This window comes from Xyrauchen texanus, chromosome 3 (genome assembly GCF_025860055.1).
Source record: "Xyrauchen texanus isolate HMW12.3.18 chromosome 3, RBS_HiC_50CHRs, whole genome shotgun sequence".
Lineage (NCBI taxonomy): Eukaryota > Metazoa > Chordata > Actinopteri > Cypriniformes > Catostomidae > Xyrauchen > Xyrauchen texanus.
Window position 1 is genome coordinate 19,835,462 of NC_068278.1, and position 15,885 is coordinate 19,851,346.

General features: G+C 36.7%; 1 protein-coding gene across 1 annotated transcript in view; it reads left to right on the forward strand.

Annotated features, from left to right (window-relative positions):
• Positions 1-15,885, forward strand: part of LOC127622849 (serine incorporator 5-like) — a 37,290-nt gene that overhangs the window by 8,829 nt on the left and 12,576 nt on the right. The window contains exons 2-5 of the mRNA XM_052096962.1: positions 3,452-3,619; positions 12,569-12,747; positions 14,411-14,493; positions 15,345-15,438. Coding sequence (XP_051952922.1) covers positions 3,452-3,619; positions 12,569-12,747; positions 14,411-14,493; positions 15,345-15,438 — 524 coding nt within the window. The remainder of the gene's footprint in view (positions 1-3,451; positions 3,620-12,568; positions 12,748-14,410; positions 14,494-15,344; positions 15,439-15,885) is intronic.

A 15,885-nucleotide genomic window follows, 5' to 3' on the forward strand; every position in this document is an offset into this window, starting at 1 on the left:
TACAACAGGAGAAAAGTCTCCTCGGTGTTCTGTTTCTCATAAGAGTTCTCATCTAGAATGTCACTAAAGGAAAAGTACCAGGGTTGTAGGTGGGAAAGGGCCGCTTGGCTTGTTTTTCACACTGGGTGTTAAAGTGTGTTTATGTATGTGTGTGAGATCTTGTGACATTCTTCACTCAAGAAAACATTGTTGCATTTAAAACCAACATTATTTACCCATTTATTTACGAGTCAGATCTGGCCCGGATATTAAAGTTGTGGTCATAAAATTGACATTACACAAATACAAGCACATTTCATAAAAATGTTATGTGTGTGTGTATATATATATATATATATATATATATATATACATACATCATCATTGCTGTGATTTGGCCGGAGGCCGAGTGCCATAGGTAATCACAGCAGTGATGATTTAGGGACATATAACATGATTACGAGTGTGAAATTGCTTATGTGCTACAGTTCAATGAACAAGTAAATGTTGTAGATTGTGCATGGAACTACTTTCATACGCGACGGATCAGAATCTACCATTGCTGGTTCAAACCAAATGATGCGTCCAAATCTTCATTATTGATTCAAAAATGTCACTTCAGAAATAGTATCACAGCTTGTGCTATTTCTAACAAGTTATTGGATAAACAAGGATGGATGTGTGAGTGAGTGTGTGAGTGAGTGTGTGAGTGAGTGAGTGAGAGAGTGAGAGAGTGAGTGAGAGAGAGAGAGAGAGAGAGAGAGAGAGAGAGAGAGATGGAGCATGTGCGATCACCTGCTTGCTACACCCAAGCAGAGATGCTGTCAGCTTTCTGGAGATCAGCTTTCTCTGTGGAAAAATAGAATCCAATCGGGGGTATTTCTCCCTATTTTGCGGTAGCCTGTGCGCAAGAGTCTTTCACTATAGAAACCGCAATGTCCTCCACCATTTTAAACAGTATATGTCCAATATGGAAGCTCCAGCTTTCCAGAGGCAAGCGCCTTGAGTAGTGTAATTAATCTGTCTGTTGTTTCTCTCAGCTGTGATGAGCCATAATGCTGAAGTTGTTCGTTTAAAGCAGTTTAAAGCTATTTTCTAGCTGTAGTCGTGTAGTAGTAACACGAGTGATCACGGAGAGCTGCTGTATGTGAACAATGACTGACGGATTCACTTCACATCACCAACTGCTCATATTACACACAAAAATTATCTTTTGCCACCACCTGCTGTCAAAAAATAAATAATATATATATATATATATATATAAAAAAAAATACATGTAAGAGACACTCATACAGTAACTCTTAACACATATGCACTACTCTTACACTTTAGTTTAGAACAGCATGAACACAAGCGGAGTGATACACACACACACAGTGAAGCATCGGAGTGCTGATAGTGTCACACCATCAGTGCTCATGGAACATCTCTTGTCCAATCAGATTCGAGGACCGGAACTAACTGTTGTGTGTGTGTGTGTGTGTGTATATATATATATATATATATATATATATATAATATATAATATATAATAATAATAATTATTATTATTATTATTTTAAACTTTTTTCAGAAATTATCTCCAAAGGCATTTTGAACAAATTTAAGAGTTTGATTTTTTAAGTTTTTCACTGTTTTTAACTCTTCAACTGCTCAAAAATAACAGGAGGGTTAAGATCTTTTTATGTTTAAAACCTTATTGTAATCATTATTTGTCATACAAATACTTTTTATGATTTGTTATATAAAGACACATAAATGGAATCTAGAAACCCAATTAAGCTTAAATTTATTAGTAATTAACAAAAATAAAACATTCAAGATGTAAACGTTTAGCTAAGACTTTAATAATGATGTAAAAATTATATACAATAATTAAACATTTCAGTAGTCAATACCAGTGAAATTTAATGATGCAACAGTACCAATTTCAATACTACAGTAAAAACGAATGTTATTGAACACACCTTTATTTAAGCAAAATATGAAGATAGATATTAACAAAGCAGAATAAAACAATAGCATTTACTGAATTAAAGGAGCCACTTTATATTAGGTTTATTTTACTACTATGCACTTAAGCATTTGAAACAATGTACTTATTATCTACATACGTGTTGTTGCACTGTACTTACATTTAAAGTACCTGCATTTAATTAAAGCTGTAGTTGTAATTTAATCTTACCCCTAAACCTAATTTTACCCCAACCCTTACCTTAAACCCCAACTGCTATCTGTTATCCTAACCTTCTCCTAAATCTACCCATACCTTAGCCTTTTGAGGAAAATATGTATACACAATAAATACATTGTATTGTATGTATTTTAATGCCAGTACATAGTAGCTAAAGACACATAAAATAAAGTGGAACTGAATTAGTACCATTTCTATTTTAAGTAAACATTGCCTCAAGTTCTTTTAAGTAATTATTCAAGTAAGCAGTCAGTAATAAAGACCAAATAAATAAAAAGCACTGAGTTGTTTTCTTATTTTATTGTGAATGTTGTTGTTTAATTACTATTAAAAACATACAGAGACCGTGGAAGAGCTGTTAAGCTACATTTACTGCAATGCCAGATCCAGTATTTTGGTACACATCTAACTTTTTTTTTAACCATCTGTTTATGCTCACTTAAGACATAACTGACTATTTTTACATACATCAAGACAGGCATTTTGACCAAAATGTATACATGCATACAGCCATATCACTGCTAAGCAAATGTGCATGTGTTGAAAAGCAGTTCTCTGTACTCCGTTGTACAAAACAGCTGGTATCATTTAAATTAAAATATATATATATTGATTTGGTATCAAATACCAGTACTTTTGATAACAATACATACCAATTAACTATTTGATTAACAATGTTATTGTATATTTTAGGACAGTATATCATGTCAACCATCCTTTCTTTCATCTTTTTTGCTTGCGCAATCTTGTCTGCAAACAGTAGACGAATAAGATTAAGGGATTTTCCACAGATGTTTGTAAAGATTTTGCAACCACTCAATGTGATCTCATTGCCTCTTATTATGTCTGAACCTTCAGTCATGTGATTTGAGCTGCTTCATAGTAACAGCCCAGGTCTACTATTGCTTCCAGCCAATAGGAATGAGCCATTTTTGCTGCTAAAGGTGAAAACAGCCAATAAGATGCCCTTAATCCCCCAATGCATTTTCTCTCCTTAACGATATGTTGTACTTGAATGTTTTCTAAGCTTAACAATATGTTAAACTTCAATATTTATTTATCTTAGCTGCAATTTATGTTACTTAATCTTGTAGTGAGTTTTGAATGGGCTTATTTTATACTGATGAAGGTGTATAGTTCTTAATGTGCAAATGCGTTTAATAAGCCATTTGTTTTATTGTAAATCATCATAATGGTTTGTGAACTGTTGTAATAAGTCTTTAAATGCCAAAAGCCAGAATGTTTCCATCTCACTCATGTATCGTTCTCTTGCAGCTGGCGTGCTGCTGTGGCTCGGCTGGATGCGCCCTGTGCTGTGGATGCTGTCCAAAGATCAAACAATCCACATCGACACGCTTCATGTACGCCCTCTTCTTCATGCTGGTAACAGTAACCTGTGTCATCATGATGTCCCCCACTGTGGAGAAGGAAATACGAGACAATGTGAGTTGTTTAGAGCTTCTCCATTTGCATTTATCAGGATCTGGTTCCCTTATATGCAGAGAGCGTTAAAGCTGCCCTCAGGTCAGCAGCAGTGAGTAAGATAATTTACATCAGGGCAGCTCAGACCTGCAAACTTCAGCTTGTGTCAAACACTTTTATTAGATACAGTTCATGTCATTTTGTAAATGAGTTCAAACAGTTCAGGAAACTTGTTTGGAAATAATCATGACACTTCATATTTAAGAGACAAATACACATTTGTGGCCACGTCCACATTAATACGTTTTCATTTCAAAAAGTGCTAATTCCGCTACGTTCTGGCATTCCATCCATTTCATTCACACTGAGACATCGCTTTTGTCCAACAAAAATTTAGCTTTTCAAAAATGCTGGATAAATTTGAAAACACACTTTGTGTTGTAGTGTGGACTGAGAAAACGGAGATATTTCAAAACGATTAAATATTTGTTGTCATATGACGCAGTCACGTGATCCATTTAACCCAAAACAATCAAGATGGCGACCCATGTTGTAGTGGCATTGTTGTGCCTATTTGTCACTTTGATGGTGTTGTTAAAAATAAATGATACATTTAACAACCTTCACAATGCATTCCTTCAAAGGCAACTGGAGGTTTACTCGAACTGCTGTCCGGCAACGAGTCACGATGACAACTGTGTTTCAGACCGTACATGGAAATGACACAGTATAACACTTCTTATGTTTTTCCGCATGCGCAGTAGGGGGACTTAAGCATTTTCAGATGTTTCAGTGTGGATGAGCAACCTTTGAAAAACCTTTTAAAACAGCAGTGTGGACAGACAGCGTTTCAAAAACGAAAACAACGTTTTCAAATGTATCTGGATTAATGTGGATGTAGCCTAATATTTACAGTGTTTCTCTTCTGGGAAAATGGACCAAGAAAATAAATGACTCATCTTGCACTCCACAGATTTTCCTCCAATCAAATGCTCTCTAGAACAGTGGTTCCCAGATCTTTTTAAACTACAGCACCTCAACCACTGAAAAATAAATAAATAAACAAATATATAAATGTAAACACTCCTTTATTTAAAAAGTGTAATATTGATGCAAATTGAATTAAAAGAGTGTAAAGTGTAATAAAGTGCTTCTCCTAAACATTGCTTCAAGTTTTTAAAGTAATTATTCAAGAGCTAGTGATTAAAATAGAATAATAAAATAGAGAATAGAGAAAACAGTGCAAGTTGTAGTAACAACAGCAATTAAACATGAAAAATGTTAGATATGGGAACATTTAAAAAGTAATCTATTGAAAAATACAACTACTTAAAGCTGAAGTATGTAACTTTCTGTTAAAATACTTTCTTCTATCCCAGCTTAATATGCAGAGACAACTATTAATAAGCCTATAACTCATTATAATAACTATTAAAGGGGTCATGACATGGGTTTTTTTATTGTATTATTATGTTCCCTTAGGTGCAATTATAGTATTAATATATTTTTTTTTAAGAAAAACTTTTAAAATCTAGTGATTTATGACCTTTTCCCACCCTGTTTCTCATCCTCTGATTCAAACAGTCTGTTTTGGGGGCGTTTTCCATTTAAGACTTCAGTGTTAACGCCCACTGTTATGATTGGCTAACGTCAGTGCCTATATATCAATTATTGACGCCCCAGCCAGAACAATATGCAAGTAAACTAAGTAAAAACACTGTGATTATTCATAATGAATGAAATTGCGCTTTAAAAAGTAGTTTAAAGTTTAAAATAGATTACTTACAGTTTGCGTCGTCGTTGTTCCCAGAATAGTCGGCACGGACTTATCTTTGAGCAACAGTTTTCTGGCAAAGCCAGCATCATATTGAGATTTGTTCTCAAAACAGTCATCCTTAAAATGTACAGAACAAACGCTTAAGTTAACACTGCCGTGACTGGGACGTCCGCAAAAAATAAACTGCATCCATTTTTCCCTGACGTCTGGATCTTTCGGCAGCTTATTCAGAGGTTTTGTTTGACCACAGCCAGGAACAGCACATCTGTGTGGCATCGTAATTTTCCTGTGCACAAGTAGTCTCTGTCAGAGCTCGCTGTCCATCGACTGAACACTTGTGAGGCGACGGCGATACTGAAATGAGCGTAGTTGTCTTGCGCTTAAAGCGTAGTTATCTTGTGCTGGAGGCGGTCATATGCAAGCGCTGGTACGTCACTTCTAACCGACACGTCACTTCTAACCATGAATCCAGAACGAGCTGTATTTTGAGCTTGATTAAATAAATGATTCGTTTAGAATGGGGAGGACGTCTTAAAATATTAAACTTGCAGGACGTTTTAATGATACAAAGACCTCTTATATACCAAAAGATCAAGGCAAATTTGGTTTCTCATGTCATGACCCCTTTAAATAGGTTAATTTTCTCAAAAACGATAAACACTGTGTTTCTGTTGCAACGCGAAAATGACTCGTTTGTTTTGAACGACCTGCATACAATAATCTCTCTCTTTGACCAACAGCAGATGAGAAGTGTATTCAGAAAGCTGTTTTGAAAACAAAGTTCATTTTTACAATTCTGTTTGGTAGCGCAGAAATACATAATTCAGCTTAAAATTATTGATATAATCTTTACTCTTTGATTATTACATTTACATGGAATCTGGTTCAATCCAAACCTTTAAAGCAAACCTGTCATTGAAATGTATTACGGTAGTCAAGGACAGTGAGTGCGTTACTCTTTCATGTCAGTATTGTTTTTCGATTAATATTAAAGATAGGCTTATGTTAGATCATCTATCCTGCCGAATGAATGTTAAATCATCATCCTGACTGACAACACCAGGAATGTTAGATCCATTCTCCCACTAGACCTCTCTCTCTCCGTCAGAATATATCCAAATATCAGAGTTCTGTCTGATATTCAAAACCAGTCAATATCAACAGCTTGTTATGTTAACTCATCTACCAGCCCGAGAAGCAGGCAAAGGCACTTATATTTATTCAGTTTATTCAATAAGCTTAGTTACGTCTTTTTGTCTGACCAACACAAGTTCAACAAGTGTTATTATACTAAGCAAAGACAATGAAAATTCATGATTCACACCATCGTCCTGTGACGTTGAACACCTTGAATTGGAGACAATTCCCTATCTCTAAATTGTGAAGACAAAACAGCACACATGAGTAAGATTAAACAGAAAAAATAATGCATAGCAAGACCAAGAAACCAAATAAAAAGTAAAGTAATAAGTAAAAACAAACTCCGCTTGCCATTAAAAACTCAAATTAGATCATTAGATTAATCACTTATAACAGCTGCAGCAAGTCGGTTAGACTGCATTTACACATCACACAGATTGGATATTTTAAGATATATGATTTTTTTTCTTGTCTGCAGTGATTCCCCTAAACAGCCATCGAAGCACAGTCGAGTCAAAGGTTTCTCGGGGCACAAAGTTCTGATTCCAAAAATAGACTTTTATTACAGAGTAACAAAGCCAGGGTGCTCCATGGAGCATCTAAATTTACATTTCAGAATCATGCATTTTTTATACAGTTTCTGTTCCCACTTATCTCTTTGAGTGATTGTCTCTTCATCCAATGAAATCATCTTATGCCCCCCTAGTTTTATCATCACCGTCTCCCTTCTTGCTGGTCATCCTGACCCAGCTTGCATCAGTGATGGCAAAAGCATGACTTTTTCATTTTATATGCATTAAACACACTGCAATCATTTTATTTGGTTACATATTTTATATTAACTTGCAGTCGTTACTTTCTGCATTAATTTGATTAGTATATTAAATGATTTCTCTTATTTCAGTTATTGGTTACACACATTCGTTTAATCTCGTTTTTAGCACTAATTAACGCACATGTATCCTCTGCCTCTTTCTAGCAGGTACCAGACAGCGCATGGCTCTATTCTAATTAAAACATTAGATCATCAACACACACATTATTTCTGGGTCATTCACAGAAAGTGTCATTCAGAGAGATACAGAGAGAGGCTGTAATTCTCAATAGAGTCAAGCTGCATTTTTCCATTGATTTGCACTTTGATTATTAAACTGAGTAAATGATAATTAAATAAATAAATGAATGATTAAATGTGTAACATATTGAATAACATTGATAATGCAGTTATTCATAGTACATTGATTACACATTGTCATTTTAGATCAGTGCATATTACAAACATATTAATTCAATTATCAAAAATGGATTAACTGAATGATTAAATCAAAATATTCCATAGCATCACGTAATACATTAACGGCTTTGTTTACATTAATATCATGTCAAGAAGGTGCACATTTTTGTCCTGTCTGTTTACACTCTCATAATACATTAACGACTGTGTTTACATTTATATTGTGTCAGGAGGGGCATTTTTACTAAGAAACGCATTTAAATGTTCACGTGCACAGCAGCATTCATCACGAGACACGACATGCCCATGTGAGCATTTGAAAACAGCTGACAATTGTCAAACAGCGTGCATCAATGGAAATGTAGTCAGTACTCAGTAGTGGCAGTACTTTGAATTGGTTGCTAATAAAATATTTTACCTAACCCTAAATGGAAATATGTCAACACAGGTAAGAAAACTGTTTCTTGTCAAGCAATTTAATGGGGGTTTTAACCACTGTATAATTTCTTTCTCAACCAAAGAAATAATCATTTTATTTACTGAATAGAAGAATATTATGTCCTGTACTACTTTAAAAAAAAAATTGAAACCACATTAAAGGTTCTTGTAGGGACAATATTCAAGCCTGTCCTTCATTAAAGAAAAGGCCTATAGAGCCATCAAAAGAGGGTTCATTTACAGTCAGCCAGCCATGCCTTTCACTAAACACAAAAGACAGCCATTCAACTTCTGCTTCAAAGCATGTAAGGAATGTAAGACAAAATTATAAATGACCCATCATAACATTTAGCACATCAATTGTTACACACTGTATTTACTCTTTCAGTGAAGTTGCATATAATCCTACATTTATATACAGAAACAGTAACTGAAAACAGTTTGTATGCACTTAAACGCACTGGCCGTGTAACATGAGCCCAACATTTTTTTTGTTCCCAGCACCACAATGAGGCCTTACTGTGTAAATGCCATGCAAACAAAAAAAACAAGGCATTAAAAAAAGACCAGCGCAGTCACAAAAGCGGTGCCTCTTGTAGCACTTTTCAAACTACATGGTTCAGGTGCGGGTTTCTGGGCCGATGTGAAATCTCAAACTGTTCCATGCATTTCCACCACAGAAAAGGCTGTTCTGGGGTTTAAAACCTGGTTCCGCATCGGCCCCAAAAGCTTGCTGGTCTCTACACAGAAACCAATTACGTCAGGGGACGAGGGCGGGATAATGTTTTGTCACCATGGTAAAGTTTTCCCAAACAACAACAGTAGCTAGCTTCTTTGCTCTATAACAACAATAAAAAACCCATAAAATTATCCGACATCTAAAGCATTCAGGTAAAACAACCAAACGAGTGCTCTACTTGCGATATGGTATTTACAGATTTCCGGGATAATCTAGAGAGAACGCAAAGGAAAAAAATACCCTACTACGAGAATGAAGATACAGCATGAAAGTATGCACACCGCCTTCAATCGGACAATTTACCAAATCATAAACTAATTGAAAAAACATTTAAGGGAGAACTGGGATTTTAAGAAGAACATATGCAAAAACAGTAGATGGAGCAACGGTGTTTTGGACTTGGACACTGCCCAGCTTGCTAACTAACCGGGGCATTGAATTTAGCAAGTAACGCTCGTGATAAACAGTGAATTGCTGGTGTCCTCTGCAGCTGATCTCAGTAAGTTGTTATATATGCCAAATTTGTTGGCTTTTCTTACACTGTTGTCATCTTATTTTGTGCATTGTTTTGTACTGTAAGGGACCAGCTACTCACTAAGTTTTGTAATAAATAATATAATATGCTATGGCAAAAATCCAAATATAACCATCTGATACACCAAAGTTAATAATGATTCCACTGTTACAATATAATACAATTACATTACCTGTCATCTTGAGCAATGTAATAACAATAGATTGCATTAATCTGTATGTTTAAATATATCCATACAAACACACTGTGATGCCCGATGTTTGTTTGAGGTAGTCACGTGAAACTACCACATAGACAGTAACCCATTACATCACTGTTCGGCTCTCAGATCGGTGGAAAAGTGTGGCCGGTTTATATCCAGGTTGCCCCGGCCGTGAACCAGTGGAACACAGGCTCAGCACTAGACCCACACGGCAGCTGTGTCTCTGTCTCTAGACCCACACGGCAGCTGCGTCTCCATCGCTCTCTCTCTCTCTCTCTCTCTCTCTCTCTCGAACTGCCGCATCCGGCTGCATTTATCCCTCTCCCCGGCTGATTAGCCCGATTGGGGGCTGGGGTTTGCGTAGTCACAGCCTGGCCCCTCCATCCTCCCCGTCACACTCCTCCCTCCTTTGCCTCAGGCTGGGGAACTCCCTGCATGACGTGCTGCCCGTCAGGGTGCTTTTCATCACCTCTCTAGAGCTGGGGAGGGGGACAAGGGGAGGGAAAAACTAAAATAAAGTGGAGAGGGAAAGGGCAAGGCGGAGTGACAGTGAGAAAGAGAGAGGAGAGAGAGAAAAAAATTGCTCGCTGGTTCCCAGACACGCCGTCGCCTGGTCCTCGATTCATTGTCAGCATTTTGTTTACAATATCAAATGGGCTGTTGATGGTAGCTAATCTTTTTCCTTGCTGAATTAGACCTATAAAAATTAGTACACCTACAGTAAAATGTTTTTATCATGTTTTTATTGGTATTTATTGAGGGACCTTGAAGTACCATGTAAGTGCCATGGTAAAGGAATATAAAAAATATTCAGTACTATGGTACATTTCAAAGTACTATGGTATTACCATCTGAAACATCACTGTACTACAGTACTGCCACAGTACATTTTATAAATGTCATATTAACAGCTCCTTAATCAGTATCTTTTCAATAGCTCCATTCTGTGTTTTTGGTTTTAAACAAAGCTTTATGGCCTTTTCCACTTATATAAAAGCATATTCAGTCTTTGATGGAAAACAATGCTATTTAATTGTGTTTAAAAGGGGAAGTGTGTAAGTTTTTTTTAAAAACAAATACTAGCTTCTTTCCCAGCTTAATGTGGTCATGACATACAGTACATGTTATTATCTTCCCAGTGATCCAATGAAAATGGTATTCAACCAAACAGTCATCATTTTGTAATATATTATAATTTTCCTCCCTGTCTCTGGCCTTCTGTCTGAAATGCTCTGTTTTGACCTCAGCGACTCCTTTAAACTTGCATTGTTTAAGCTATGTTAATGCCCACTGTTCTGATTGGCTAACATAATGCAGCCCTTCAAATACAGACACATCTGAAACTCAATAGCCAGAAACACATCAAGACGGTCAAAGACATCCATCTAGTACATGTTTACATACACCAACAATAGGGCAGATGGGCGCAAGAACGTGTCTAGGACGCATTTGTAAAAACATTAATGGATAATTCAAATGCTTTCCATCACATTGAGAGTAAGGCTTTTTCTTCCTACACCAAAGCTAAATTTCACCAAAGCAAATTTTATGATATTCATCTTGCATTCTGCGCTTTATAATGCTAAATATGCTTCTCAATTAAAATTTGCGAGTGAAGCCTGGTTTCACACAATTGTCACGCGAGCCACAAAATGTATTAGAAAACAAGAGAGAGACATGAACAAGTTGAAATTTGTGGAGAGAGATAAGATACTCCAAGTGTATTCTAATGGAATAATTCATGGGGTGTTATTCATTGTTCATTCTTCGGGCGGCAAGACGGCATTGTCTGTTGTGTTCTTCACATCACAATGGCAGAATTAACAGAAAAGGCTAGAATCTGCAATGCAGCACTTTAGCAATGGATGACTGTAGAGTAACTTCATCACATAATTAATTACTTGCGTAGTTGGATCCGGATAATGAAAATGCATTTGCATTTACACCTTTTTTGAATGTGGTCAGAATCCGACCAAATCCGAGTGTAGTTTCAGTGAGCCGATCACGATTCTAATCAGAATGTGTCTTGGGTGCATTAACACTTGCATTTAATGTGGTCAAGTGCAATCCAATAGTGCTCGGATCACCGAAAATAATTTTAATGCAAGGTAAATGGGGCCTTATTAAGCTATTTACATGATTATTTCCGTGAAAAGTGTAAAAACTGTGGCACTTACAATGCTTGTTTCAGCATCCCGACCAGGCAGACTGCAATATTGACTCAAAACTCAACCAATGGCGTGAGTTTGGGGTGGGACTATCTGTTTGACAGACTCAATGCAGGTGGGGGGAGTGTTTGGGAAACCTGTTTGTAAACATCAAAGTTTTTGCAATTTAATTTGGTGACGCTAGTAGCCCAGAAGTCACAGGCTTCACCTTTAAAGCTGAGGTATATCATTTCTACGACACCAGCATCACCGAATGGAATTTGAAAGATAAACAATGTTTTCAAACCAGCTTTCTAAATATGCCCCTTGTATTCTGTTGGTCAAACAAACAAATAGTCCTGCCACCAACTCACGCCATTGGTTGAGTAATGTTGTTGGGGCAGGTCTAAACAGGTCTCTCAAAACAGACAGAGGAATATTTATAGCACCACAGAGACACAGTGTTTACAGTTTTCAATAAAATTAACCTATGAATGGCTTACTCATAGTTGTTTCTGCATATTAAGCTGGGATAGAAGAAAGTAATTTAACTCTGGAAAAGTGACATACAGTACTTCAGCTTTAAACAATAAAAAAAATCTCAAGCTCGATGATTCTGTGGTACTTCTCGAATTGAATTTGAGATCCAGATCATTTGGATTCAGTTTAACTTTAGCCACAACTGTACACTGTAAGTACTGTATTTTGTTCTGTAAAATGTAATTTCCTTCCACTTTTGTTTTTTCTTCTGTTTACAGATTCCATTCTACTCTGAAATGTGCCATCGGCTCAATGCAGGAGAGAACTGCAGCAATCTAGTGGGCTATTCAGCCGTGTACAAAGTCTGTTTCGGCATGGCCTGCTTTTTCTTCGTATTTGCTGTGCTCACTATTCGGGTGCAAACCAGCACGGGATGTCGAGCAGCTGTTCACAATGGGTAAGTGATCCACCCAGACACTTTTGATGTGGTATTTACTCTGGAAACATTTCTTTTTCCTCCTCTGCTTTGCCTCCCTGGCCCCTCACGGCCCCGGTTCACAGGACGTATAGAGACCACCATGTATTGTTTGGCCCACTGCCCCTATCTGTATGGCTCTGCTAGTGCTCCATTATTTACCCACAACCAAAGCACTGAATAGAGTAATAATTTAAAACTCAGTTCAGAGGAAATGGCGCTCGGAGGAGAGCTTTACCCCTACGAGTGGCATAGTTTAGCCCCAGATGAGAGCTCTTCATGTTGCAATAAAGAGATCTTTGTGTTGAATGCAAAAGCAGGAAAAAGAAATAAAGTGGCTGAATTCATTGTTATAGAAATGAATTGAATCAAATCCCTGAATAAAACCCACATTTAGATTTTTCACTTATTTGGAAACCACCCCTGTGATGAAATACTAACAAGCGTAAACAGGAATTCCTATACAAGGAGCTATATACAAATAGACAAAATCCCCTAAAAGATGCTCTGGGAAAAGTAGGGCTGTGATGATACAAGCATATTTTGTAATACTTTATCCTCACAGTATTGAACTGATAGTTTACCAGTACTTTACAGTAGATCCTTACACTCACTGAGCCACTTCATTAGAAACACTATGGTCCTAATGAAGTGCCCGACATGCTGTTGTAGCCTCAAGGTTCGATGTGTTGTGCTTTCTGAGCTGCTATTATTCTCACCACAATTGTACAGAGTGGTTATCTGAGTTACTGTAGCCTTTCTGTCAGCTCAAACCAGCCTGGCTATTCTCCGTTGACCTCTCATCAAAAAGGATTTTCCATCTGCAGAACTGTTTCTCACTGTATGTTTTTTGTTTTTGGCACCATTCTGAGTAAACTCTAGAGACTGTTGTGCATTATAAAATCCACGGAGATTAGCAGTTACAGAAATACTCAGATCAGCCCATCTGGCACCAACAATCATGCCATGGTCGAAATCACTGAGATCACATTTTTTTCCCCATTCTAATGGTTGATGTGAACATGAACTGACCCGTATCTGTATGATTTTATGCATTGCACTGCTGCCACTTGGTTGGTTGATTAGATAATCACATGAATAAATAGATGTACAGTTGTTCCTAATAAAGTGAGTTTAGATTAGTATTTTTATTTACGTATTTATTTGTTCATTCATATCATGTCCAACAGTTCAGTAATGAAGGAGGCTGTCTAAATAAGTGCAAACTATGAAACCAGAGTTTTTAGTGCGGTCAGTCACTTTTATAAGGTGTAGATTAACTTTTTCTTTCTCGCTCAAGTTTACACTAGTTCTCTCTCATTCTCTTTGGTGCAGTTTTTATTGCAATTATATTGTAATACATTGCAATGTATTGAATCGTGACATTTTTATCATGATATGGATCGTATCTTTTGGTAGTTGGCGATACCCAGTCCAAGGCAAAAGTATCAAAATAGTCTTATTCAGAATATATTTTTTAATAATACCTACAGTATATTCAAACGAAATATGAATACCTTTTATTTTAATACCAGACTGCCAGTTTCCCCAGGCCAACACATTTCCCTTTAAATGATGTCGCGTTTATACTGTACTTTTTATTCCTTAGTCTCTTAAGTTTATAATTTCTTCTCTTTTTTTGCAGATTCTGGTGCTTTAAGTTTGTGGCTTTGCTGGCCTGCTGTGCAGGTGGATTTTTCCTTCCAAACGAGGAGAGGTTTTTAGAAGGTAACACATGTTCTGTTTTCCCATATTTGTTCTGTTTTTGTCTTCCTGTTTTGCAACTATTGTTTTGTACGCCCTAACCAGGCCTTTTACTTTTTAATGACACATTTTATTGAGAGAATTGATGTAGGAAAGTTTCATTATTTCTACTTTAAAGCACCCAGTAGTGTAAAGGTGTCTACTCTGAAATGTCCAAGAGAATCTGAATTGATCTACTGTGGGAGATTTTAAATCCAGTTATCACTCAAACTAGTCGTCCGCTGGCTGAAACTGTGGTCAAAATGCACTGGCTCCAAACATAATAAGAGGAATGTTTCGCCAGTTCATTATGCTCATAAAATTTTATTTTTGTATTAATAGAATAGGCTTAGATGCTATAATTGTAGAAATGTCCTTGAATTAGCACACATGTAAAAGTACCATTGGTTTTGATAGAAGTAATGTATGTCAAACAAAAATATCTCTTACAAGAAATACTGTGGTGGTACCAAGGTACAGTAAAGGAATAAGAAGGTAATACCATATTTACATGGTACTCATAGGTACTTCAAAAAATACCAAAGTACATGTTCAGAAAACCATGGTATTACCATGAAAATATCTCCCATACCACATGAGTTTTATATTCATTGGGCCCTTTACATGAAGTTTGGCATGCCAGAGGAAGTTCCTGTACACTCATTTGTTTATTAACTAAAGTTCAAAAGAGTGTCAAATTAATTGATGCATGCTTTCTTTCATGTGTTGTTAGTGTTTGGTTCTTGGCAGTGAACTTCTCATTAGCAGAAAACATTAGTATGCCATATTAATCAGAGGAAAAGACAGTGACTCATGTCTCTTTCTCTGTCTCTCAGTCTGGCGTTATGTAGGAGCCGCTGGTGGTTTTCTCTTCATTCTCATCCAGTTGATGCTTCTCGTTCAGTTTGCCCACAGATGGAATCAAAACTGGTGAGTTTCATCCAAAAAACTGTCAATTTCTGCCTTCTTTCACTCTTTCCATTCACCCAATGGAAAACATATCAGGCACTTGGATAAATTCCCCAATACTTTCCATCATCGTTTCCAACTGTGCTTTGGTAACATGAATCCCTGCAACTGGAAATCATTAGGTCTGGGAATGAAGACTATAGTATAATCAGGCGGCCTCTAATTTCCACTGTCAGCAAGAGGTTACGTAGTTGCCAGCCAGGGTGGTCTGAACATTATGCTACTATAACCAAAATCCCAGGACTTTTTAACACCAGGTTGAAAGATTTAGCACATATGTAGCTCAAATTGCATGGATGTTTGAAGCATTAACTGAGCTGAAATACATGTCACTCTTAAAATGTCCAAAAGTCACCAGATTCAAAGACATGCATAAGTGTTTTAGCATTCTAAGGATGAAAGTGCTTT